Genomic DNA, 27869 nt, shown 5'->3' on the forward strand with positions numbered 1-27869 from the left:
TGCGTCTGTATCTGTCTGTGTCTTTAATGTTACTGTCAGTCAGCGTTACTTTTATCACCGTCATTTATTTTGAAAAATCTCCACACTCTTCACACTCCACACACATTATTCCACCGCTGCGTACCTGCTGCACTGAACTGTGAATGTCAAACGGCCGTAAGTGGTATCGGTACATTTGTATCGGATATCTTTCACGAGTACGAGTACACACACTGAGTACCGGAGCCGATACTCATATCGGTATCGGTGCATCCCTAGATAAAATAAAACAAATCAGTGGTATTACACTTTGAGACAGTCGAGCACTGACCTGAGTTTGGAGCCGAGGTTGGTGGACCACTGATTATACAGTCCACACACAGAGGTGTTATTGAACTCAATGAACTGTGTTAACTTTGATGAAGTTAGTGAAATGACACTGTGGTGTTTAACATAACAGTGTTAGTTAGCTGTGTTGGTGGTGTTTGAATAAGTTAGCATTCAGTCACTTCTGGCTTCAAAAACAGGTAAAATGACAAATCTGAGGACACACTCTCCAGATTCTGCTGAAGATCCTCAGGTTTTATTCCTTGACGCGTTTCCACCCATGATGAAATACATGGGCGACTACCCGTCCAAACGGACACGCTCAGTCAACGAGCTGACGGATCAGATCTTTGAAGGAGCGCTGAAGGCCGAACCTCTGAAAGACGAGATCTACTGTCAGATCATCAAACAGCTCACAGACAACCACGTCAAGTACGGAACCTGTCAGCACTGCCTCCAGCTGCTGCATCGGACTGTCATGTAGTGAAACAGAAACAGGAGGTTGTTACATCATTAATCTGTGTGTGTGTGTGTGTGTGTGTGTGTGTGTGTTGTACAGGTACAGTGAGGAGAAAGGCTGGGAGCTGCTGTGGTTGTGTACTGGTCTGTTTCCTCCCAGTAACGTGCTGCTGCCGCACATCCAGCGCTTCCTCCAGTCCAAGAAACACCACCCGCTGGCCGGAGACTGTATGCAGAGGCTGCACAAGGCGCTACGGTAACAGACGGACTGTATTCACCTCCAGTGGAGAGTTCATTTCACCATTACTATTGGTACTTTTTATGACCCCGCCCCCCGAAGGGGAGGCAAAGGGTATTGTTGTTAGTTCAGTTTGTTTCTTTTTGTTAACACTCTAGCAACAAAACTATTGGTTGAATTCTCACCAAATTTGGTTTATAAATTACCAGTGACTCAGAATAGATGTGGTTACATTTTTGGGAAAAAGTAGGTCAAAAGTCAACTTTCTTATGAATTTTTTTAGTCTTTTTTTTCCCCCTGCATTCACTTATGATGGGCAAAATTTTAAATGCCTATAAAAACATCAATTTTGTTTCGATTTACTTCAGATTTGGCACATATATAGAGGCAATTGATATGCTGACATCAGCTGGATCGATGCCAAAATAAGCTACAATACATGTGAGGGGTGGGGTTTGTTGTGCCTGGAATGACTTGTTTTATATTGTTGGTTTTGTGCACTTTGTTTATGCATGTGCGCTTTTTTCTTGCACTTTATTCTGTTGCTGCCTTGACTGTTGAATTTCCCCATTGTGGGATCAATAACACTGGTCTACAATTTTTTTAGAAATGATTTGCTTCAGAGATTAAATGTGCTAAATGTTATGTATTTTAATAAGATTAATTGGAAAATAAATGACAAAAGGGCCGGTTTGCTGATGTTTTCAAGGTGTATGATTAAGTGTTATTCCACATATATATTGGTTTCTGTACATTTATATAATAGTTTTATGAATCTTCCACTAAATAGAACCTGTAAAGTGAATGTATTCTAATGTGCAGACAGTGTTTTGAAGTAGATCTCGTAGCTCTGAGACAAATATTCCTTTTGAGTCAAACCCATTCTCTCGTTAATTCTTGAGTTTCACATTTTGACCCAAGGCTGCATCTTGGAAAGTTCAGCCAACCAACATTTTTGACTTGATTTTTCTTTATCAGTGACTCTCATGTGGTAAAATTTCCTTACTTTTATTCTAGAAGCATTTTCCTTGTAGACCAGTGTAAAGTCGGATCTAATTAGCTCAAGAAAACAAAGAAAACCCAAATTAAACAAGGACATGAGACTAAGGCAGGGGTCAGAGGCCACATCCTCCCAATATGATCTGAAGTGGGCTGGACCAGAAAAATGATAACATAACAATATATAAATAATGACAACTCCAAATTTTTCTGTGTTTTAGGATGAAAAAAATAAAACTACATTATGAAAAAGTTTACATCTACAAACTACCCTTTAAAAAAGTGTAAATGACAAACCATGAAAAAAATGAAATCTAGAAAAATAAGAGCAATTTTTTACATCAGATGTGTGCGTTACTACTTCAGATCTATATTTAAACAGATTGTGTGTTAGTTTATGCCTCTGTTCATCCACGCAGCTGGTTTTGTTCACTTCCATCTCGTTTCAAGCTCTCACCTCAGTCTCTGCTTTTTGTGTTGTTGTTGCCATGGCGACAGTAACGGGTCCAGGCAGTATCCTCCTCATCTGGTGGAAGTGGAGGCCATCCAGCACAAGACCACTCAGATTTTCCATAAAGTCTACTTCCCTGACGACACAGACGAGGTCAGACTCACATCCTCACTCGTGTCCACTTTTCGTGTCAGACTTCAGGTCGTTTGTGTCGAGCGTTTGTTTCGATCTGCAGGCGTTCGAGGTGGAGTCCAGCACCAAAGCCAAGGATTTCTGCCAGAACATCTCGACCAGACTCCTGCTGAAAAGTCCTGAAGGCTTCAGCCTCTTCGTGAAAATCTCAGACAAGGTGAGAGGTGGACCTGTTGGAGGTGAAGGTGTTTAACGTCATCATCTTCATCATCATGTGAACCAGCTGATGTGGATCTGTGTGTTCTGCAGGTGATCAGCGTCCCACAGGGAGATTTCTTCTTTGACTTTGTCCGACATTTAACAGACTGGATCAAGAAGTCTCGTCCTGCCAAAGACGGTTGGTTTCTCCGATGATAAATCTGGAGTGCAAATACCTAAATGTCACAAATGTACACAGAAAAAAAAACTGCTATAAAATCAATATTTTTAATCTCTTAAACTTCAGCCCTGCTCAAAACTACCAAACATTCAACAATTTTCAGGGTTTTAACCCTTTTAAATGCCCATTTGAATTATTTGAATTTTGACTGAATTATTAAAAAAAAAAAAAAAACTAAAAAAATTTAATATTTTCCATATGATAAATAGCAGGAGGATAGAACATTGGTGGTGATTAGAGCCTTGAATTGATTTTTTTTTTTAACCTTTATTAACCAGGAAGTCCCTTGAGATGAAATCTTTTTTGAGGGAGACCTGACCGAGAGGCACATCAGTACAATACAAATAATATGTCAATACAAATGATGTCAAAGATTAACGACAAAATTAATTACAGTAGTATTTTTTCTGTAGTGTCAGATAGTCCCTCTGGTTTCCTTCGTGGACACAAAGGTGCATTTACTTCCATTCTGACCATATTTGTTAATCCCACTGCCGTTACACTATATAACCGTATCCTTCTATTGTTGAACAGAACTAATCAGATTTTTGTTTGAGACTGATTCCATCGTTTTCCCTCCTCGCTGCAGGGATTGTTCCTTCTCTGACGTACCAGGTTTTCTTCATGAAGAAGTTGTGGACAAACACCGTTCCAGGGAAGGACTCCTTTGCTGATTCCATCTTCCACTACTACCAGGTACAGCCACGGAAACACCGTCACAACCCTTCAAAAAATAATGAATGTTCTGGAATATTTTTACTGCCATTTCCACCAAAAGTATCACTTTTATGTCTTTGCTGTTTAAAGGTTAGTGAAAGTTAAAGACGGTGGATGGATACTGGTGGTTAGAATTTATTTGTAAGACTTCAGATGAAAAAAATGAACAAAACAAACACTGGAAACGGGGTAAAAGATGAAATACAAAAATACACTGAGTCTCAGATTTTCTTCATTGTCTTTATTTTCATAAAGAAAATGAGCTGAGTTCTTATTGAAAAAATAGAATGTAAAAAACGGTTGTTAGTGGTTTTCAACTCTTCTTAATGATCAGAAAACTTAACAGAATGTTTAGCAAACCCTAAAGAAAAATTTACATCTTGATAAATATAATTCCAACAATCTGAAAATACTCAGATATAATGATAATTTTTTCACCCCGCCTCAAAAAACTTCTGGATTTAAATAAATGTTATAAATTAAAGTCAGCTATAAGGGAAGTATTCAGTTTCATTGAAGTGCCCTGTTGCAAGAATTGTCCAACTTCAGTTCATGATGTTCTGATACTAAGTTCATAAACTACAGTTTGTTGAACAGTTTAAAGTAAAATATGATCTAAATTTCTTGGCTTTAATTTATTATTATGTTTGAGCACAAATGTCTTTTTCCATCTGGTACCTTTAACCAGTTTGTCATGTACTTTATAATTTATTTCCTCTGCTCTCCTTCTGATCAGGAGTTGCCTAAATATCTGCGTGGATACCACAAATGCTCCAGAGAAGAGGTTTTCCATCTGGCAGCGCTCATCTACCGCGTCAAGTTTGAAGATGACAAATCTCACTTTCCTACGATTCCCAAGATGCTCCGGGAACTGGTTCCTCAGGACCTGATCCGTCAGATGTCTCCAGACGACTGGAAGAGGGTAAAACCTGCAGAACGACGCACCGGTGAACGTCCTGATGTTTGTATGTGTGTGTTTTAACGCTGAGCTGTTTGTCGTGTCAGTCGGTGGTGGCGTACTTCAACAAACAGGCCGGGAAGTCCAGGGAGGAAGCCAAACTCATGTTCCTGAAGACCATCTACAAATGGCCCACCTTTGGCTCCGCCTTCTTTGAGGTCAAGGTAAGCTGAACCTGTCATCCTTCACTGACCTCTCATCCACTGGGGGGGGGGGGGGCAGAGAGAGAGAGACAGACACAGAGAGAGACAGACGGAGAGAGTGAGAGACAGACACAGAGAGAGAGCGGGCGAGGGAGAGACACAGACGGAGAGGGTGAGAGACAGACACAGAAAGACAGAGAGCAAGAGAGAGACAGCGACACAGACAGAGCGACAGAGACAGAGAGAAAGAGACACAGACGGAGAGAGTGAGCGAGAGAGAGAGAGACAGACACAGAGAGAGAGCGAGAGAGAGAGAGAGACAGAGAGAGAGTGAGAGACACAGACAGAGAGAGAGAGAGACAAAGACACAGAGAGAGAGACACAGAGAGAGCGACAGATAAACAGACACTACTGATATTTGTACCATCTATAACACAATCAGCTCCTGTCTCAGTAATAAAACTCACTGCAGATGAGGTTTACTTCCCCGGTGGTCGTCATGTTTCCTCAGATCAACAGAGACTGAATTCAAGTCACACATTGATTTAATAAAGCAGAGGTATCAGTCGTGCTCCTCAGACCAGACACTGACTTTTCCCCTGAAATCAAACATATAACTCTAAAACCACAGACTGGACCTTCACGTTGCAGTCTGCAGTGATGATTACATACTTGTACTGACATTGAATTCATAGCTTGTAGGTCTGTGCAGCTGTAATGTAACTGAGTGATTGTTGTTCTGCAGCAAACCACTGAACCAAACTACCCAGAAATCCTGCTGATCGCCATCAACAAACATGGAGTCAGTCTGATCGACCCCAAGAACAAGGTTTGTGTTTGTACTCAGTCATCCCTAAAGGTTTGTATGAATGTTTAGTTCATATGATCACTACACTCACCTCATGTGATCTGGACTGGAGGCATTTACAGTTTGATCAAACCAAATGTTCAGGTCCTGGTCTGGATCAAACTGAAGCATGGAGTCATTCATGTACAAAAAAAACCAAACTACTACTGCCACCTTTACAAACCAAAGAAGACATCAACAAGACAGAAGATAAAAATTAGACAAATAACATGTTCATGTCAGTAAAACCCAAGATGACAGTCAAAGTAAATCTGACCATAAATATATTGTGAACTTTCAGATGTGACCGACAGTTTTAATCTAGATCAGGGGAGGCCTGCCGTGGTCCTGCAGAGCCACTGCCCTGCATGTTTCAGATGTGTCCCTCTTCCAGTCCACCTGACAGTCGGTATCAGTCTTCTGCAGAGCTGGATGATAGGTTTATCATTTGAATCAGGTGTTGGAAGAGGGCTGTCTTTTTTTGTGTATTAATGATCATAGTGTTTCATAAATGAACCAAACCACAGCTCAGTCAAATCCAGATTTTGGTCACATTAAAGGTCGTGGTCCACACTGAGGTCTGGGGAGGGGTTTGATTATAGATGTGAAAGACTGAGTCATTAAACCACTGGGGCCTTCTGGGTAATTGAGTCTTACCTGTGTTTGTCCAGGACATCCTGACCACACACCCCTTCACCAACATCTCCAACTGGAGCAGTGGGAACACCTACTTCCACATCACCATCGGCAACCTGGTCAAAGGAAGCAAACTGCTGTGTGAGACGTCACTGGTGGGTCACCTACACACAAATACACACAAACCTCTGTTTAGGTACCACACAGAGTGGCGGCCATATTGGATTGTGTAGCTTTTACTAAAATTGAACTTTGAACATATTTACATAGATGTGTTTTTGTTTTCTTTTCATCTTATCCTTAAAATAAACAAACTTAAACATTAGTAGAAAGTAAAATACAGTAAGCTTTAGTATGTTTTTATCCAAGAAGCAGAGTCACTAAATAAACTTTACTTACTAAACCAGTTCAGGACCAGGCCTTTAAACTGGATTTTCTCCTTCACTTTGAATACAAACATGCCCTGAAATCGTGTTAGAATTAAAGGGGCACATGTCCGACATCTATTGGTGGGAGGTGGTAACAAGATTTGGAAACTATCTGGAGTTATGGTCTGTTTCAGTCAGTTATGATGCAACTTTGGTGTTTAAAGGGTTAAAATACTAGTAATTAATAGAATGTAAAATGAACCCTCACCTTGTCTATCTGTCGTCAGGGCTACAAGATGGATGACCTGCTGACGTCCTACATCAGCCAGATGTTGACCACCATGAATAAGCCGCGTTCAGGGCGGGGCCACAGTAAGTGAAGTTCTTACTGGCAGGAGGCCGCCGCGCTCGTCCGGCTCCTGCGCCCTGTTGGCCAGTACTGCAGCTGGGGGCGGACCTTCTCCAGCCAGCTGTGGTGGATGAGCCGCGGTCCTTCTGCGAGCTCCGAAGCCTCCGTCGTCACCGGGGTCAGTTCGGACGCCAGCAGCGACGACCCCGGGGAAGGCCCGAGCAATTACTACCGCTACACCAACGAAGAAGAAGACGACCCGTCCAGCGAGGATGACTACCTCTGACACCTCCCACCTGGAGGAGCTCTGCCAGGTTCTGATCCGGATTCAACAGCAGACCAGGGGTCGTTTAGAGGATCTGGACCTGGGGTGAAGACACAGAGACTTCAATGAGGATCCATGAACTCAAATGTACAGTTGGCGTCTCGCGGAGGTTTAACTCTGAACGTTTGTGTGTAGTTGTAAAAATGTGTTAAAAATATGTAAAAACGCCAGAAGTCTGAAGTGAAACCCAGACAGTGGTACTGGTCTGAGGGTGGACTCCAAGTGAAGAGTATTTATGATATATTTGTTAGAAAAAATGTTGGACTTTATCTCCGTTAACATTGTCGTCATATATTGTTAGTTTGCCAACATGCCTGTAAGTTAGTTCAGAGTTTTTAAAGTCAGCCTTAAAAAGGTTTTTGAGGAACAACTTCCCTTTTTGTGTCTCATTTTTGCTTTAACAGTAAAAAGGATTAATTTAATACTGAGGGTCTTTAAATACAACCCCTTTAGAATCTCATTTAATTTAAAGGTTCAGTGTGTAACAGTGACACCAGTGGCCGTTTAGTGAACTGCAGTCAGCATCTAGTAATCGCATTTATGGACATGTCAAACTCATTTTAGTTTAGGTTCCACATTCAGCCCAGTTTCATCTCAAGTGGGTCGAACCAGTTAAATATTAACAAACTTTTGTCTGTTTTTTAGAGTGAAAAAGGTACATCTATGACTATGCTTTAGAAAAAGGGAAATAACATGAACAACCACAAACAACCTGAGATATTTTGAGAAAATGAATGCTATTTGAGCAATATCTGGCGGACAGGTTTTGGCGGTCGGGCCTTATGTTGGACACCCCAGGTATAAGAGGTGGATAAAGCTGCTGCACCTGGTATTTTGGTCGCCGCCATTTTGTTTTTTAGAATGAGAGGTGAAGGCGGAGCCAAGTAAGCACAAATACTGTTACAATAAAAATCTCAAAGTAACTTTTTTTCCCTAATTTCAGCTCCCGCAGCTTTAAAGAGCTACTGAAACTCCAAATATATGTATATAAAATATCTGACCTCTAGTGGTTGAAACCCGACCACTACAGTTGAATTTTCCTGTTGCTAGCTCCGTTAGCTTCCTCACATCCACTGTACTAATGTCATAGTTATCTTAGATCTATAGACCAGAAACGCGGTCATTAACATGTTTAATTCTGGACACTTTAACGTGATGCTTTTTGTAGAGTTATTCACTTATGAAGCCTCAAGTGGTCATTGGAGGAATTGCAGGTTTTGGTGTCGGCTTCCTGTTTTAACCAGGCTGTAAACATAGAAGAAGGAAACGAAGTCAGAGGCTGTGTTCTGAAAGACTGAACCTTTACAAAATTAAAAATAAAATTAATACATGAACATGTTACACAATGCACCTTTAAAATCACCTTTAATCCTGTAGAATAAAACTGCAGTAGTAGTTAGACTTTCATCTTATAAATTACAAAAGGATGAGACGTAATAAATATAAAAGATTGTTTTAATCTTTATATGATCTTATATTTAACAAACAAGTGTAAACAGATTAAATACTGAACTGAGCTGAACTCACATCTGATGTTTATAAAGAAATAACACTAGTGTGAAGTATTAATGTCGTTTTTCTATCTTTTCAGAAACTGTCTTTCATCCTCAGATTAACTGTTAATGTTTTTTTGTAATGTGGAATATCCATATTTGGGTTATGTTTACAAGTCTTTTGTTAAATATTCTTACTTTTACTCAGATACTGTATAGTAAATTGTTTGGTTTCTATTAAAATGAAAAAAAAAAACCACAGAAAACCCTTAAACTGTTTTTTTAGGTTTCAGATGCATTTATCTGTTTGTCAAACATTAACCAGCTGTCGTTCATATATAAATGTTCCGTCTGATAAAACAACTTTAAACAGTCGTCTGAAACTGTGACAATGCTGTTAAAATCCTAAAAGTGAAGATTCATCGCATTATTTAATGCACTTTAACGTCTAAACTTTATGCAACTTCACTTTTCAGCTCAGTCATTTAAGGGTTAAAAGTGTCAGATACAGATTTAATTTCAGAAATAATTCTTTTCATTAGTGTTTAATCGTCTGAGAAAAAGAACTGACAGGGTTTTTCAGGTCTTTAACATCAGTAAAAGGAAGTGGGTCGCCTTTGATTGGATTTCCATTTCTTATATTTTTACTGTAGTTGATGTTTAAGGTGCATTAACGTCTCAATATGAAGGGATTTTTACAGTGAGGGCAGAGCAGTGCATTCTACAGCTTCACCACTAGGAGTCACTAAACCTTTTTTTTTTAAATACATTGAGCCTTTATATTATTTAGTCACGAGCGCAACTTTCATGACCTGATGCCAATTATTACTGCAGAAAAAACACTTTATAGATGCATATAGAAGTCTTTCTTATGCATTTAAAAATCTTAAAAGAGCTGAAAAAGTAAAAACTAGTGCTACATATTGACAACATTCTGATTATGATCGAGTAGAATATATGGTGATTCTGCAGAAAACTGTAGGAAATTAACTTATCTGATGGTAACTTTTACCTCCCATGTGCAGGTTTTTTTTTTTTCATTTATTGTAGTTTATTAAAGTCAAAAGTTTGGTAATCTGCACATGAACCAGACTTACACTCCTCAGCTCCGGTGTATTTTTGTCTTTTTTTTTTTTTTTTTTACTGACTTGTTTTTGCTAAATTCACTGAGCAAACAGGTAGGTAATTGAAATCTGTTATTTTTTTAAAGCTAATTTTAGAAGAATGAAAAACACTATGTATAAAATATGATTCATGTACTTTTTGAAGTCTTATGACAGTGGAATCCACATTTTCATTTATCTCTTACTCAGAGTTTTAAACAAGAAGAAAAATAAACCATAAATTTTTGACTATAAACTAACTCAAACATCGACATTTTAACCCATCACTATGTTCTTCCAGACTGAACCCACACAGACAGAGCGGACATGTCCCTCCAGAGACACCGTACTGCAACATCTGGACCTTTAAGACCACCATTAATGCTGATTTAGACCCAGGTGTGGATTCAACAGCAGCCAAATCAGATGAATTCAGGACAAAAATAGAACAAAAACTCACCTGGTTCAAGGAGTCGTTTGGTCACATGATCAAAGTCCATTTTCCACTGGTTTCATTGAGCTGATTCCTGTGAATCTGTAAAAGGGTTTTCATTAAATTTAGTAGAAATAACACCATGTGACCCTTCATCTTCAAATATTTGAAGCAAATTTGATACATTTTCTTGGTTCTTCCTCACTCATTTTTATTTTAACACTAATCCATCTGTTTCACTAGTGCCTATCCTTCATCGATCACCTTTATCTTCCTGTTTGTCGTCTGTTTTTTCATTAATGTCCTGTTTTGCTCTTTCCTTATATTTATCACCTCCATCTGCTCGACTTTAACCTCTCCATTTTATTCCTGTCGTCTTACACTCTTGTAAAATAAATTTGTTTTGACTGATTTGAACAAGTTTCTCTGATGAGAGCATCTGTCATCTGAGGCTTTTTATATTTTTTTGTCACAAAGTGGAGATTTTAAAGGATTAACAGAGTTTAGGATGAACAGTAAGAGTTCAATATGGATGTTTATAAACTATATGGACGAAAGTATTGGGACACATCATGTCTACAGCTGTAAGATGTCCTGTTCATTATGATTTAAGATAAAAACATCCATATTTCCTTCAAGTTTAATGGGAGCCTTTTCCTCCTCAGTGAGATGTGAAGAAAGTAGATGTTAGATGTGGAAGAAAATTATTTACAGTCGAAGCACAAAAAATATTTTTGAAACTTAGAGGTAGAACATTTAAAATCACAGTCATGGATAAAAAAAAAAATGTTGAGAGAAATTCAGTAAAATCCATCTCTGAGGTATTTTGAAAGCAAAGATAATTTAAACCAAACTAACCAATGCAATGATATTTATCCCAATATAAAATTAGATATATATTTGTCATTTTTGTATAGTTTCCCAGACCCCTGTTAGAAAAGAAACACCTGAATTCAATGTGTCCACATACTTTTGTCCATATAGTGTACCTGAAAAGTAAAACAAAAAAAGACAAAAAAGCATGGAATAAGAAAAACTACAGAGAAAAGAGAACCAACATAGTATTTTCTACCATTTTAATACCAGATAACAGCAGCATTTACAACCAAACAAAAGTTACAGTCATGTAAAAATAAAAAAACAAACAGGAAAGGAAGTGTCTCTGTAACCGAGAATAAAAAAGACGTTCATCACGGGACAAAGTGTTCAGAAGTTTTACAAGATGAACAACTGGTATCTGGGTTTGTATTCTACTCTACCCTACGGTTCTGGACGGTTTTATTCAGAGACGACGTGGAGCGTTTTTACAGCACCTGAAAACACCTTCGACCCGCCCGACGCCCTGCACACGGAGGCTTCCACAGCAGAACCAGGACCGTTTATTCTGCAACTGATCCATAAACCCACTGAGCGTCCAAGAACCAAAGGCGGGTCGGCGGCTCAGACATGTGATCAATCCCATAAGGCTTTGCTCTGTCTTTCCAAACACAATGAAAGCCGTTTGTTTCGTTAACGTCGCAGATTGTCCTCGTGGAATTTGACTCGACGTACTCATTAAAGCATCTGTGCTTCATCTTTTAGAACATGCGAAGCAGCAGCAGCAGCAGCAGCGTCATGCAAAGGTCAAATCAACCTGACGGCGGTTTACAAACGTCTGCGTCCAAGACGCAAAGGTCTTTTAAAGAGTGGATACGAAAAGTCATGAGCTTCTCAGAGGCAGCGTTCATATCTGTTCTGTCGCAAAAGCATGTGATCGTCTTGAATTCAGGTTGGAATTACACACACGAGAAAAGGATTAAAAATTTGTGTCCACGCAATCAGTGTTATGTTGTCTATAGAGTCATGTGGTGGTGTTTTTTGTTAGTTAAAAGCATTCATTGTTAAATGTAGATTATGTATATCATTGCGGTCAAGTGGAAACCTTGTACGTCCATTTTTGGTCTTTTTTTTCATAAAACAGTTCTATTGGTCAGTCTTCACATTGGCCTGACAGCTTTAGAAATATTTAATCAATGAAAAGTGTTAAATGCTGCTCATGACTCCATCTCTTAACTCCATTAATTTATTCAGAATATACACCATTTTTCCAGTTTCCTGAAAAATAACTGTTTTGGACATAAGAGGTTACCATCCAACAGCAACGATGTTACTATTGGGTCAAATTCTAAATTAGACATTGATGTATATGCCTAATAAAATTGCCTAGATGTACACTGATATATGAACTCGTTATTTTTATATTTGATTTTTCCATAAAATATATTCAGGCTACATTTACACATAGCCGGGTATCTGGTAAAACAGATTTTTCTCTGCATTTGTGCCTAACAACAACGATGGCCACGCCCACCAAAAACGATGGTTTCTAAAATCTCTGGCCAACGTGGAGATTTTGGCAAACAAAAAAAATTTTTGTGTTTGCGTGTAAATAGAAGGAAACTGAGATCTGGGACAGACGTCACAGTTTTCGAAGGAAATACATTTGCATCACGTGTGAAGTAACATAAGTAACATTTTGTTGTGATTCTTTTCAGGATTCTGATTGGTTAACGGTACTTGATCGTTTCGCCACATTGCCATCTACAGGCCTGCATGCTCATGACGGTGTAAATATACGGGCCGTGGAAACCAAGATTTTTCTGAAAACAGTCATGTGCGCTTGTTTTGTTTTATTTGTTGTTGTTTTAAACGTTTAGGGGGAAATATCTGTTTTCCAAAATACCGGGCTTTGTGTAAACGTAGCCTCAGTCACACAGAAAGGGGTCGCACTTATGGAGGCTGAAAAAAAGAACATATGACTCTATAATCGACAACTGAAAAGTGAATTTGACATACAAGTACAAGTTAACGTGAAAACTCTTCAATAAAGGGAACAAAAAAACTGCCTCTGAAATGCTCACGACTTTTAGTTTGTACCAAAGTAAACATCCTGCTTAGAGTCAAATGAAGAAGTGGGTTTTCTGCTTTTTTTTTCCTGATCACTTTTGCAGTATTTTATCAATATATTCCTACATTTTTTCTCATGTATTAAACCTTTTTATGAGTGGAGACCAACTGTTGTACAGCAGACGTATGGATTAACACTGCAAGTAAAACGTTTCCACTCAGAGTTTCGTAGCCGCCTTAAACTTATAGAAGCTGCTCACAAACAAATCTATAGAATAACATATCGATACATGCACAGCTAAGAATGCGACTCCGTCAGACTCGAATCGTCTCCTAATAAATGCCACTAAAGTCTGAACTGAAGCACAAACAGCAGAGCTCATCCAGTTCCTCAGACTAAATATTTCCATCGACTTAGCAGCCACATGTTGACACCGATGACGAGTCCACAGCGAAGGTGAAGACGACAAAAAAAAAGTCTCCAAAAATCCAAGGAAGTCTCACACTGAAACAGTATTTATCAAAGTCTGAGCAGATGAAGCAGGACGTTAAATAAAAAACATCAGGCGACTTGAGGTGAAATCTTGTGCAGGAGGTTTCAGACTGTAACGATCAGCTGATGATGTCCTACAAACTGATCTGGAGTCAGTTTTTAAATGATCTGAGGCTGAATTAGAGACGCACCGATCCGACTTTGACTTCCAGTAACAATGAAAATATCAGAGCTGTAGACCCTGGATATTATATACAGTATTGGTCCAATACTAGTGTTTACATAGAAGAGTTATTTCTCACTTTTTTTTTTGTTTAACCCATAAAGACCCAAAGTTACTTTTATGTCAGTTCCCAAATTTAATTTTCTCTATATCTAACCTAAAGTGATTTATAACTTTTTTTTTTTTATATTATCCTCGGTATGTTGTATTTTATCAGTATAAATCAGGTATTTTCCTATGTTTAATTCACTGATTATGTAGATGTTCATAAAAGCTCACATTAAGGTTGAGGGTTATATCAGAAACAGAAAACTGCAGAAAAAAGGGACTTTTCCAGTAAAATATATCAATAATTCAACATAAAACAAGCATTTCCATCCACTGTCATTGATGCAACTTTATGGGTTTTACTGGTGAATCAATGCTGTAGAAGACGACGGTGTTTCCATGGTAACTACGGAGCCTCTGAACATCCAAATGGGTCATATCTGATGATCATGAAAAGATGAAAAACTGTATTTTACACCAATTATTTACATGCATTGATAGGATTAGTGGATCAACAGGTATTAAAACAGTTTAGATCAATGGATGCTTTTGGTCCGTGGTTGAGGTTTGGGTCTTTATGGGTTCAAGACATTTTCACATGTGAAAGTTGTTTTTTTCTACATTGTTTGCATTAGTTCTAGTTTCTTTTACTTTAATGAAGCAGTTTTTTGAAGCAATTTAGCAAGTTTGCATCATAAACTTTGTCCTGCTGCCTCATTATTACAAAAAAAATACAGCATCACAATAACACTGGTCTACAAGTAGAACACCACCAGAATAAAAGTAGTGAAACTTTACCAAGTTTGAGTCACTAATAAAGAAAAAATGCTGGTTGGATGTAGTTTCATAGATATAGTCTTGGGTCAAAATGTGAAAATTAATGATAAAATGTGTTTAAGTCCAAAGGAATGTTTGTGTCTGAGAAAAACACTGTCTGTACATTACAATACATTCACTTTACAGGTTCTTTATACTGCAACATTTAGAAATATATCGTATAAATGTACATAAACCAATATATGTGAAATAACACTTAGCTATATACATTACAATCATTAACTAACCAACGCTTTGGTTATTTGTTTTTAGTTTGTCTTTTCAAAGTAGGTAATATTTAACACATTTAATCTCAAAGGCAAATTTTTTTTTTTTTTTTTTTTAAAGTAGACCAGTGTTATTAGATGTTATTGTGATTATTTGACTTAACTGTGATAATTGTCTTCATCCAATGGAAACACACAACTGACCCAAAATAAAAGTCAACACTAACATGTGTTAGGACCTTTAGCTTTGATTAAAAGACAGAACATGTGGCTGAATGTCCAACCCAAGATCATAACACTAGAGGCACTAGGCATGATGGGTAATCACTCTGGAACAGGGTCAGTGTGGACTCAGACCACATGACCTTTGTCCACTGAAACCCAGTCCAATCTTTATTCTCTCTACAAAATGGTGGTTGTTTAATTCTTTAAGATTTAGATTTATTTTTGTGATGACTTCCAAATGAATTTTTCTCTACATTTCTTATTTTCTAGGTGAATTATCACCATTCATTATTACATTATCCTCTGCATTTGGCATTTTTCAGGGGAAATCACATTTTCCTATATTTAATTCCCTGATCATGCAGATGCACATTAAAACTGAGGTTATACTGTATCAGAACCAGTGACAAAATATATCATCAACTGATCAAACATACATCTAACTCAATTGCCATTTATCAAACTCCAAGGTTTCTCTTTATTTAACCTTTATTAAGTTATTTATCACCATTTATTATAGTATTGTCTTCTGTATTTTGCATCTTTTCAGTGAAAATTTGGTATTTTCCTATTTTTACTTCACTGATCATGTAGATGTTCATTAACCTTTTCATGCACAGAGGTCAGTGCAGTGGACAGCTATTCTCCAGCTGTTCTCTTGTATATTCATGGGTTTTATTGTTTTAGTTCCATATCAGCCAACACAGTGGACACTTATGCATCATCCCATACAGTGCATTTCATGCCATTACTGTAATTATGCTGTTCTTGATAAACCTGATCTGCAGTAACATGTTTTAGTGTAAATCAACAAACAAAACAGTTTTTTTTTTTGCATATTATCTCCATGAAATGAATAACGACTAGTGTTAGTGTATGTTAAAATGTGGGAAAACATCTGATTAGCAGCATTAAAAATGTTTTTATTGCATACTTTTCCATATCACTTTCTGATATTAGGTTTTAAATACATGTTTCTTTGCTTGAAAAATTAAATGCATGAGGTCCGGCTGAGTGGACAGTTTTGTAACTCCTTAAAAAAAAACAAAAAAAACAAACTAAATCAAATGTTTTTCTTTTTTTCATGCCTAAAGAGCAATAAAAACACACAAATATTGTGACCAAGATTCTCATAATTGCATGAAAAGGTTAACGCTCACATTGAAGTTAAGGGTTATTATATCAGGAAAAAGAAAACTGAAGAAAAATTTACTAAAAAACAAGTGTGTCCATCCACTGTCATTGATCCAACTCCATGGGTTTTACTGGTGAATCAATGTTGTAGAAGATAAGTGTTTCCATGGTAACTACGGAGCCTCTGAACGTCCAAACAGGTCATATCTGATGACCATGAAAAGATGAATAACTGTATTTTACACCAATTATTTACATGTATTAATAGGTATAGTCTTTATGGGTTAATTCTATCTGAAATATTTGTGTTTTCGATAGTTATGAGAACAACTGCGCCTGCATTTTTACATAAGTTTTAACCCATAAAGACCCAAACAGCCACTGGCAACCAAAACCATCAACTAATGTAAAATGTTTAATAACTTCTGAATCACTAAACCTTATCAATACTATGAAATAACTGATGTAAAATGTTCATAGTCATCAGATATGACCCATTTGCAGGTTCAGAGGCTCATATCTGATGACCATGAAAACACGACAAAACTGTATTTTACACTAATTATTTACATGTACCGATAGGATTAGCAGTTCAACAGTTACTAAACGTTTTATTTCAGTAGATGCTGTTGGTCGTTGGTGGCTGTTTAGGTCTTTATCCTGTTCCTTCATTTTTATTTTGTGTTAATTTTCTCCTTTTTATCAAATCCAAAACATAACTGAAGAAGCACGCGGGCAAAACTAATCAATGACACTTCATTTTTAAGGTTGTATCGGTTCTTACCGGTGTTTTTCGTTGGGTCATTCGTTCCGAAATGCTGACAGAAACTTAAATCATGCAGTAAAATCCAAAAATTGTAAAATATTTGTACTTTGACTGTGAAAAGCTGTTTCTAATGCTCTGATTAACACTGATTAACTGCACGCGCGCACGGTCAGGATGCGTTTACGGACACTGTGTAAATATCGGTAGCCTCGTAGCATAATTGCTAGTCATACATTTTTAGCCACTTTTGGATTCTGTACAGCAGGGGTGTCAAACTCATTTTCTTTCAGGGGCCACATTCAGCCCAGTTTGATCTCCAGTGGGCCGAACCAGTAAAATAATAACATAATAACCTATAAATAATGACGACTCCAAATTTTTTATATGCAAAAAATACCATTAAATTATGAAAACATTTACATTTTTACAAACTGTCCAAACAAAAAAAAAAAAGATGTGAATAACCTGAAAAAACAGAAATTTCTCAAGAAAAATAAGAAGAAATAATAATAATAATAAGAAAAATTTGATATAATAATATTATGCCTCAACTTATGATTTATACATGTGCATTACAGATCAGATCTACCAAGACACAAAACAGGCAGAATATTGTTAAAATTGCACTTATTTTTCTTTAGACATTTCAGGTTGTTTATATTTGTTCAGGTTTTTGACGTTTTATTATTAAAGGATATCAGAATTTCATGTTCTTTGCAGTAAATCAAAGAGAAAAAATTTGTGTTGCTAATATTTACAGGCATGATGTCATATTATTTTTTTCACATTAAACCAAGAAGAAAATTTGGAGTCATTATTTCTAGGTTATTATGCTATTATTTTCGAGTTTGACGCCCTTGATTGTTAATATCTTCTGCACTTTGCAAATTCATCCCGCGGGCCGGGCCGAACCCTTTGGCGGGCCAGATTTGGCCCCTGGGCCACATGTTTGACACCTGTGCTGTATAGCTTCATTCTCCTTACACTGCTGCCTCATTTTATGCAGATACCACAATTTGGTTAAAAATATGATTTAATCATGATAATTATGCAATAAGGCTAACGATATATGTATCAGTGGAAATACACAGCAACAAGTCGAAGTTTGATAAAGACATTCAGCTACTACTGCATGAAAAAACCTTTTTTTTTAAAATGGGAAAAATAATGAACGGAGTTGGTTTAACAAACTAATGTTCAAAAACTTACAACTCTGACAAGACACCTTTCACACCAGGTGACCAATAAAACCCCCCCTTTATTGGACGACCCTGAAACTTACATATAATACACTCTGACGCCCCCTGAAGGACGCTACAGGTACTGCACCACCAGATCTCAAAGGACACTAAACCAGACTATATTTGTCCTGATGTAGTGTTGTTTTTTTTGTTTTTCAGTGTTTTGTTTACAGATAATGTGAGCTGTAATATGCTGTACTGAACGTAAATTTCTCCAACTTGTGTGTCCGTTAATAAATAATTCTAAGCTTTCTAATAAGGTATAACGTGTCTACATTGACAAAAGTTTTATCGAAGAAACTTTAATGTGTTTAATACAAAATAGTGACTGGATCCAGTGGGAATGAAGACATTAAATGTTAACAAATGAGAAGCTCCTCACTGCATCAGTTAAAGGCTTAAATAACTGAAATATATTAATCACTGCAGTAATTATCCAATGGAAGGATCTGAAATACGGTGAGTTGAAGATGTTTGAATCAGAGAATTTGGTTGTTTTTCGCTTATTTAAATAGTTACTGATGAATTTACTAGTCAGTGATAAATCGGTTCATTATACTGAGTGGATCTGAGCCACACTGCAATGGTGATTCCAACCTGAACTATTCATTATTTGTACAATAATTGTACCAAACTCAATGCAATATATCGACATAAAATGTGACATCGAACTTGCATAGTTTTCATCACAGATTTTATTATGCGCATTTATGATTTTTTTTTTTCACTGAGTATTTTATCCTGTTTTATCTTTGTGTTTTGTTGCAACTATTGTAAAGTAATTTGTTTTTTGCAGACAATCTAAGGTGTAATGTTTAAATGACAAATACAGAAAACTGAATCTAAGTTAACATGTTGTACGAGCGGAGACGTAAACAGAATAATCCAATCTGATATTGGATCGGATCGGTGCGTCTCTAAGCTGAATAAACTGATTTTATTTCTAATCCATGAAACAGAAAAGCTACAGTCTGTTTTAATGGCACTTACTGTAGCACATCAAGCTTCTGTCTCTGAGCAGCAGCAAAACCTTCACTCCTAAAAAGCTGAAACAAGGACAACAAAAAGACTGTGTGCGTAGATTTGAGGAAAAAGGCAGATCCGTCTGGTTTCCCAGCATCCTTTGTGTCTTCACTTGGAAGTTCTTCGTATGCATTTGAGAAACATGTCTCCTCCTGATGATACATTCAGTACGAACAGGAACCAGAGTGCATTTACATTCATCCTGTCAGTCCTACAGTGTACAGACCAGATACACTGAATGGGACCCTTTACACACAGTTTTACGCTAATGCACCTGATCATCTGCACGGCTGGAAATGAAAACAAACGAGTAGAGAAGAGTCTGTTCCATCGTCGTCCTGCTCTGAGGCCAGTCGTCAGGGTCGGGGTCTCTCTGTAGTCGTTCTGGTTCTGGTTTAACGTCTCTAATGGGGTCGTATTCTGGTGGTTCTGGACGACAGCCGGAGGTAAAACCACTCAGATAGGACACAGACCGGGTTGGGGGTTTCTGAGGAGGACTGGTCCAGTCTGTCAGTCCAGGATGGAGACGGAGACAGAACTGATCCTTCGTTGACCTCTGGGTTCTGAACATCTGGATCAACCTGCTCCTTTATCTCCTCATATCTGTAACACTGGACTCACTCCACCTCCCATGTATTGACAATATAGATACTGATAATACTGATCTATGGGTCTGTGTAATATGTATGTCTATGTAATATGGATGAGTGACTAAATGTATGTTTCAAAATTGCTGATAAATTTGGGACAGTGTTATTTTCAGTAAGCATGGAAAGGTTTGAAGGGGTAGGATTAGATAAGTTTATACTTCTTCCTACTCCTTTTCGCTCATGTAAATTTTGAGGCTTAAGACGTTGCAGTTTTAAGTTACTGTTTTGTTTTCATTCTCTTGATTACTATTTATTTGCATTTCTGTTTTTAAATTGTCATTTACAGGATCAAAATAAAGATATCAATCCATCAATCAATGGGACTGCTCCAGCCACCTGCCATTTTATTGTTTATTGCACGTATTGCATATGTCACTTTAAATCAATACCTTCTAATACTAATACCTTATCTGTTGAACTTCACTGATGCACCTTTATGGTCTATTTATTCATTGTCTCCTCAACCCCCTGCTGTTTATTGTTTATAGTTATATTCTATGTTTATAGTTATATTTTTTAGTATTTATAGTTTCTAGTTATATTCTATTTGATTTTTTGGTATTTATTTCTACTATGTTCATTTGTAATTTCAGTTTCTATATGTGATGCAAATATGGCAAAAACTGACAATAAAGCTGACTTTGAATATGCAATATTTTTATATTTCTGTGACAAGTGCAATATTTTTTTTTCTGTTTGTATGTTTTCATCAATGAAACAGATGTGTCTTTTAGGTAATAGTAGGATTCTGTATTTTTCTGGATTACTCCTGTAAACCATAAAGTCTCAGTGCTACTTTTGTGGGGTTTTTTTTAATTTAATTTAACATTTCTCAAGGGATTTATCGCCATTTATTATAGACTTAACCTTGTATTTTGCATTTTTAAGTGAACATCAGGTATTTTCCCATGTTTAATTTAATGATCATGTAGATGTTTACCAAAGTTCAGATTAAAGTTAAGGGTTATTATATTAAAAACAGAGTGACTTTTTAACATTAACGGAACATAGATCAAGTGTGTCCATCCACTGTCATTCCACTTTTACTCCATAATCTGTTTTCATCAATTCATGGGATAATTTCTGAATTTGTTTTTGTCTCTACAGTCGTTTGTATTGCACTGGTCGACCCTTATGTTGCTACTAGATGTTAATTCCAAATGCAGAATGTCTCCAGCACATCAGGATTTAGAATTAGTCATCAGTCAGTCTATTTGCATTATTTGTTGTAATATTTTGCCAGCTTTACTAATGAAAACTCCTGTTGAATCATGTTTTTGTCGTGATGTAAATGAAAAAAAAAAAGGCTTAAAATTGTGAATCATCTAAGACACCAGACAAAAATGTCAAAAATCAAGATTATATTTTGGTGCCCATTAATGTAATAATGAGCTAAATATTAAACTTTTATTCATCGATTCTTATTTTTTTAATCTTTATTTGTCTGATGAGGTCATTTTCTGTCTTATCTGTGGAATTTGTGTGAATTGATCCTGCAAATAATAATAAATAAATGAATAAATAAATAAATATTAAGAGGAAATTCATGATTATTTCAGTGACACTAGGACTAATCCAAACTTTCTACTGTTGATTCCAATTCCAACCAGTTCCTGATGTTCACCGACTGAACCTGATGGAAATGTAAAGATTCATGATTTTCTATAAATTCAGGTAAAGTTTGTGACTAAAGACGACGGTGGAGTTGGTCTGAATCTGAACGGTACATGCTCTACAGGGTTTTGAGGAGCTTTTCTGATCTGATGTCCTGTTCCTGTCTCTGTGTCCGTCTCCGTCTCTGTCTCCATCTTCATCCCTCCTCTTCCTCACTCCTCGGTGATGGTGGGCAGGTGAGGCGTACTGGGCGAACTGGGCGTGCTCCGTAGATCCGGGCGGACATTGACGCTGGAGATGGACCAGACGTCGCTCATCTCTGCGAAGGAGAGCAAATGAATTCAGAGCGTGTACTGGGATTTATACCACACCAAGGAGCACTATGGGTAATAAAAGGCATTAGTAGAGGAGAGACAATTAGAGAGGAAGCTGGACAAACAGGAAGTGAATACATCATGACAAGGAAACGCAAAGAGCGGAGTTTGATGGAAAATAAATGAATCATCTGTTAATTGATTTGAATTTTTTTGACCAGAACATTCACTATATGGACAAAAGTATGTGGACACGTTGAATTCAGGTGTTTCTTTTCTAACAGGGGTCTGGGATACAAAACAATAATGACAAATGTTATAATATAGTTTTAAATTGGGATAAATATCGATGCATTGGTTAGTTTGGTTTAAATTGTCATCTTTGTTTCCAAAATGCCTCAGAAATGTTTTTTTACTTAATTTTTCTCAACATTGTTTTATTTATTTATTTTTTTATCCACAACAATGATTTTAAATGCTCTTCCTCTAAATGTCTAAAATAGTTTTCATGCTCCGACTGTAAATAATAATTTTCTACCACAACTAACCATCTCCTTTCTTCACATCTCAGTTAGGAAGAAAAATCTCCCATTAAACTTTAAGGAAATATTGATGTTTATAAACTATATGGATAAAAATATAGGGCCACATCATGTCTACAGCTGTAAGATGTCCTGTTCATTTGAGATAAAAACATCAACTTCAAAAGGAACTTGGAGACATAAAAAAAAAAAAAAAAATAGATGAAAGGAGGTTAAAAGCCGCTGGGGGTTCAGATCTGAGGGTTCAGGGTACAGGTCTAAGGGGTCAGGGGTCATACAGGGTTCATGAAGGTCCAACATGCAGGTTTCATGGGCTGTAGACCAGGGGAAGGGAGATGAAGGTCCCGGTGGGGGGGTCGGAGTGGAGTGAACTCCATCGAATACAGATGACTTCTGAGGAGTCTGACACACAACACACGAACAACACAACACAGACACACAACAAATACACAAACACAACAAAGGGATCACTGCATGCAAACACTGACATCCAGTTGTTGATCATCTTTCAGCCTGAGCTCAGTTGCTTTTAAAGGCAACTGAAGCATTCTGGGAAATGTATTTCCTGTCTTCACATTAGGATCAACAACTGTTCCAGGTGTGAGTTCAGTATCGACATAGACCAGATTATTTTAACAAAACACAACAATCATAAGAGATGAACAATATATAATATGTGCAATATGAGCCTAACTTAAATATGCAAGTTCTTTTTTTTTTTTTTTAAATGATTGACTATTAAATCAATTAGAATTAGTATATTATATATACAGTCGTGGAAAAAATTATTAGACCACCCTTGTTTTCTTTAATTTCTTGTTCATTTTAATGCCTGGTGCAACTAAAGGTACATTTGTTTGGACAAATATAATGATAACAACAAAAATAGCTCATAGTAGTTTAATTTCAGAGCTGATATCTATCCATTTTCCATGTTTTCTTGATAATAACCAAAATCACTTCAGTTCTTACATCAATATCTATGGCACTGTACTGACAAAAACAGTGCTTTTAGGCATTCCATGTTTTCTTTTCTGTCTGTTTTAGTCACAGGATACACACAGGAGTTAGTACTTGATCACAAAACCGTTGTTTTAGATGACTTTTGATGGTCTAATAATGTTTTCTGCGACTGTATGTATGTATTGTTTTTTTTAGAGTATCTTTTTTGGGGGTACATTGGGTTGAAATAAAGTCTTTGATCTAAAATGTTCTGATCTTAAAAGTTCTATTTAATAATTACAAGATAATTTATGTAGTAATGATGTTTCAGTGGGAGCTGAAGTAGAACACGGTCTGAAACACAGACTGTTTTAACGTGAATCATCGAACACGGATGAGTTCATGGACGTAAAGCTGCTGTAGGTCCATTTATTTGGACCCTAGGTGTTGGTCCTACCTGTCCTGAACTTGCTGTATGGTCCGTTCTCATGAGTCTGACGGCTTCCGGACCAGAACGGCAGACCTCGCTCTCTCCACCTACGACACATGGACAGAACACAAAGAGGCCAGATCAGAGGCTGAATCTGAGTCTGTTCTACAAATGACACGGGACTGATCTGTGTCATGTACACAATATGGACAAAAGTATGTGGACACGTTGAATTCAGGTGTTTCTTTTCTAACAGGGGTCTGGGATACAAAACAATAATGACAAATGTTATAATGTAGTTTTATATTGGGATAAATATCATTGGTTAGTTTGGTTTAAATTGTTATCTTTGCTTCCAAAATGCCTCAGAGATGGTTTTGACTTAATTTCTCTCAACACTGATTTTGTTTTATTTATCTTTTATATATCCATGACAATGATTTTAAATGTTCTACCTCTAAATTTCTAAAATATTTTTCATGCTCTGACTGTAAATAATAATTTTCTACCACAACTTACCATCTACTTTCTTCACATCTCACTGAGGAAAAAAAATCTTCCATTAAATATTTAGGAAAGATTAATGTTTAAATCTCAGCCATGATGTGTCCGAATATTTTTGTCCATATAGTTTATAAACATTAATATTTCCTTAAAAGGTTAATGGGAGATTTTTCTTCCTCAGTGATTATTATTATTTACAGTCAGAGCACAAAAAATATTTTAGAAATCTAGAGGTAGAACATTTAAAGTCATAGTCATGGTTATAAAAAATAAATAAAACAAAATCATGTTGAGAGAAAGAAAGTAAAAACCATCTCTAAAAAATCCCTCTTTTGCAGCTACATGATTGAAATTAGAAACAGTGTTAATGTAGCAGAAAATAAGAAAAGCCACTGTCGACATTTTTCTCTTCTGCACATTCATCCTTTTTATGTCGCATCACTAACACCGACGTCTCATTATCATCCTCATCATCACTAAAGCCTCAGACGTTTATGAGCAGCTCAGTGCATCCAGTGAATCTACGCACCAGTGGAAAATGAAAATGGAGATGATGAGAAAGGCCGACACGGCGTCTGTCAGGATCCACATCAGGTTGTAATCCTCCGGAGTCTGGAAGGAGACGAAGATAAATGAAACAAATGGAGGCTGATGAGAGTCTGTTCAGTGATCATACAGCATCAGGACTGGACGTAAACAGTTCTAATGTGAGTTTAGTGAGTGTGGAGGAAGTCTGGAGAGATTATAACGGCTGGAAGTATCTAAATGTAAGACTGGTGTTTAAATGGGCTGTTCTGAACCTCAGTGTATTAAAAGTAAACACAACTGGAGTGTATTTGTGATGTTTATTCATGTTTGATACATTTTCTGCTTCATTTCACTACTTACTAAAAAAAAAAAAACGGTACAACATTTCAGTCTGGTGATTCATGGACTCATGGTCGTTCTGTCATTAATTCTGTTTTTGGTTAAGTTTCTTTCTTTGCTCCTCCCTCCCTCTATTTCTTTCTTTCTGTCTTTCTTTCTTTCTTTCTTTCTTTCTTTTTGCTGTTAACTGCGAAATTTCCCCCATGGTGGGATAAATAAAGTCATATCTTCTTTCTTTCTTTCTTTCTTTCTTTCTTTCAGATATGGTCAAAGTCACTTTAGTCAGTTTTGATGCTCTTTACATTCTATTAATTTGTGTTGAGTGGAGCCCAGAATGTCTGAGTTACTGCATCCATGTGTCATAATGTTTGGGGAAAACCTGTATTTCCAAAATTCTGATCATGTTTCCAGTCAACAACAACAAAAAGGCTTTTACCACAAACTGAGAGAAACCTCTATGAAGCTGCATCCATTACATGTATGAGCAGCCAAACTACCTGCAAACAGCTGTCAGCCATGAACTGAAAGTTCTCACCATGAGGAACAGCGGTTTGGTGATGCCAGACAGGACGTGGACGGAGTTAGTGGTGACGGACTGAGCTCCTGCGCACCAGCCCAGAGTGTAGAGCCACGGCTGACTGATCACATACAGGTTAGTGGTGATGTTCACCGACCGGTATTTACTGTGGACAGAAGAGGACGAAACCGTCACCTACATCTGGAATATCACAACATATGAGAAACAACAGAAGGACTGACCTGGATCACAAAGAAACCAAGTGTATAGAACAGGTAGAAAATTAACAGATATAAAAGTCATCTTGGAACACATCCTCTGCTGTTACGTAAGCCTCACATCTGAACACTGTAACTGATGGTATACAGAGGAAAACCTTGACAATTTCAAATGAAAAGCTTGAACACATAATGTGTTTAAATGGTTATGTAAGCCCAATATTTCAGAACATTTGCCTTATGTGTTCTGATCCCTTGCTTTATAATTAGTTCTCTCAATTACTACCTTGACCTCAGATCACAAAATCTAATCAGTTCATTCTTAAAGGTGCGATATGAAATACTTTTACTTTCAGATATTTAAAAACAGACTCAAAATTCTCATTAGTGTTTAGAATAAAGAGCTGTGAAGTTCTTCTAAAGATGCCAATGTATTGGATTGTAGAGATATGAAATGAATTTATTTACATTAACAGGCCGAGGGATTTATGTGACCACTAGAGGGAGAAGTGAGTCACTATCATCCTCCATGGTGAGGAAAACTAACACCACAGAACCTCTGACCAAAGCTTAGGAAGAGGGAGGGGTGGAGCTAACCACCTTATGCTAAATGCTAACACTTTCATGCTAAATGCCACTAAGTACTGAAAGTTATGGATTTATGTGACCTCTAGAGGGAGTAGTGAGTCAATGCTGGGGCTTTGACTAAAACATCAGGAAGTGACCAGATGGGATGAGAACCATTAAGAAACAACTTTTAGAGTCAAAGAAAAGAAATGATAAAAATAGAAGCTGTTGTTTTCTCCACTGGACACAGCTGTGAATGAAAAGAATAGAGTATGATGCTGAAATGGCAGCATTTCTTCTACATGGGTGAGTTTGATTCTGAGGTTTATGAAGGTACAAATTTATTATGGGATGTTATTATCTTTGCTAAGTTGCCATTTGTTGATCCACAGTTCAGACTAAACTGTGACAGTTTTGACCTTGTTTGTTTGATTCCAAACAGATCTTTAGTTCAGTTATTGACAACACAAACCAAACAGAAAACAGAGTTGATTTATGGATTTACTGTGGCTGTTTTCAGTCTAAAAACAGAGCTAACAAAGCTATAATGTAAACTATCAGCTGACACAGCATGCAAATATTATAAAGATACAGTGTTATTTTGAATGACTGTCAAGTTAGTTCAAAGAAGAAACTCTACATCATAATACAGATGTGTGGAAACAATGAGCTTTATACTTTATTCAGTCCATAATACAGTCTGTGGACACATAGGGTTACGTGTGTTCTGGTACCAGACTGCCCCCTGCAGGTGAGAGCTGGAATATCAATGCTACACAAAAACACTTAAAGTCTGAGTGAATGTGAGTTTGACCTTTGACCTTTGATCATCAAAATCTATTCAGTACATTATTGAGTCTAAATGAATGTTTGTACCTAATTTTGTGGCCTAAGCCTGAGATATGTGCTTTATTTTCCAGAAACACACCTTACAGATAGATACTGTAAAAAAAAAAAAAAGTCATAATGTAAAAAAAACTATGCTAAAACATCTGTAAACAGTGAAGTGATATATCTTCCCGAGCTGCACAATAAGTACAAGAAACCAGATGTCTGCCTTTTCCTTCTTCCAGTAGGATTCATATTTTCTAAAAGGTTGCATAGTTTTAAGTTTTTATTTCCTTATGAATATTTGCACATTTCATTTAATACTCTTGTCTTGGTTCAGACTAGTTCCCATTAAGAGGTAATGAGAAAAATATACCATCAGTAGATGAGTGAGGATA

General features: G+C 37.0%; 2 protein-coding genes and 3 long non-coding RNA genes across 9 annotated transcripts in view; 2 read left to right on the forward strand and 3 right to left on the reverse strand.

Moving 5' to 3' along the window:
• Positions 1 to 8798, forward strand: part of LOC115431332 (unconventional myosin-VIIa-like) — a 70027-nt gene extending 61229 nt beyond the window's left edge. For all 3 annotated transcript variants that reach the window (XM_030151607.1, XM_030151608.1, XM_030151606.1), the window contains 11 exons: positions 585 to 738; positions 866 to 1021; positions 2501 to 2606; positions 2689 to 2802; positions 2895 to 2982; positions 3614 to 3720; positions 4478 to 4663; positions 4747 to 4863; positions 5588 to 5671; positions 6361 to 6480; positions 6981 to 8798. In XM_030151607.1, coding sequence (XP_030007467.1) covers positions 585 to 738; positions 866 to 1021; positions 2501 to 2606; positions 2689 to 2802; positions 2895 to 2982; positions 3614 to 3720; positions 4478 to 4663; positions 4747 to 4863; positions 5588 to 5671; positions 6361 to 6480; positions 6981 to 7073 — 1325 coding nt within the window. In that variant the 3' untranslated portion in view covers positions 7074 to 8798. The remainder of the gene's footprint in view (positions 1 to 584; positions 739 to 865; positions 1022 to 2500; positions 2607 to 2688; positions 2803 to 2894; positions 2983 to 3613; positions 3721 to 4477; positions 4664 to 4746; positions 4864 to 5587; positions 5672 to 6360; positions 6481 to 6980) is intronic.
• LOC115431336 (uncharacterized) lies at positions 7295 to 10503 on the reverse strand. The gene is made up of 3 exons (XR_003937083.1): positions 10424 to 10503; positions 8546 to 8612; positions 7295 to 7407 (listed from the first exon to the last, which is right to left on the reverse strand). It is a non-coding gene; the product is annotated as an uncharacterized LOC115431336 (long non-coding RNA).
• A 925-nt stretch (positions 10504 to 11428) lies between these two features.
• LOC115431337 (uncharacterized) lies at positions 11429 to 27309 on the forward strand. The gene is made up of 3 exons (XR_003937084.1): positions 11429 to 12117; positions 25247 to 25252; positions 27296 to 27309. It is a non-coding gene; the product is annotated as an uncharacterized LOC115431337 (long non-coding RNA).
• On the reverse strand, positions 16942 to 20665 carry LOC115431335 (uncharacterized). Its single transcript, XR_003937082.1, has 3 exons — positions 20453 to 20665; positions 18160 to 20151; positions 16942 to 17458 (listed from the first exon to the last, which is right to left on the reverse strand). It is a non-coding gene; the product is annotated as an uncharacterized LOC115431335 (long non-coding RNA).
• LOC115431334 (glycerophosphodiester phosphodiesterase domain-containing protein 5-like) overlaps positions 21809 to 27869 on the reverse strand; it is a 54392-nt gene continuing 48331 nt past the window's right edge. For 2 of the 3 annotated variants that reach the window (XM_030151610.1, XM_030151609.1), the window contains exons 14-17: positions 25877 to 26024; positions 25004 to 25086; positions 23998 to 24077; positions 21809 to 22061 (exon numbers count right to left, since the gene is read on the reverse strand). In XM_030151610.1, the coding sequence (XP_030007470.1) occupies positions 21955 to 22061; positions 23998 to 24077; positions 25004 to 25086; positions 25877 to 26024 (418 nt within the window). In that variant the 3' untranslated portion in view covers positions 21809 to 21954. Of the gene's footprint in view, positions 22062 to 22876; positions 23001 to 23997; positions 24078 to 25003; positions 25087 to 25876; positions 26025 to 27869 lie in introns of all 3 variants that reach the window. The other variant, XM_030151611.1, reaches the window with a different exon arrangement.

The sequence above is a fragment of the Sphaeramia orbicularis genome, chromosome 13, assembly GCF_902148855.1.
Source record: "Sphaeramia orbicularis chromosome 13, fSphaOr1.1, whole genome shotgun sequence".
Lineage (NCBI taxonomy): Eukaryota > Metazoa > Chordata > Actinopteri > Kurtiformes > Apogonidae > Sphaeramia > Sphaeramia orbicularis.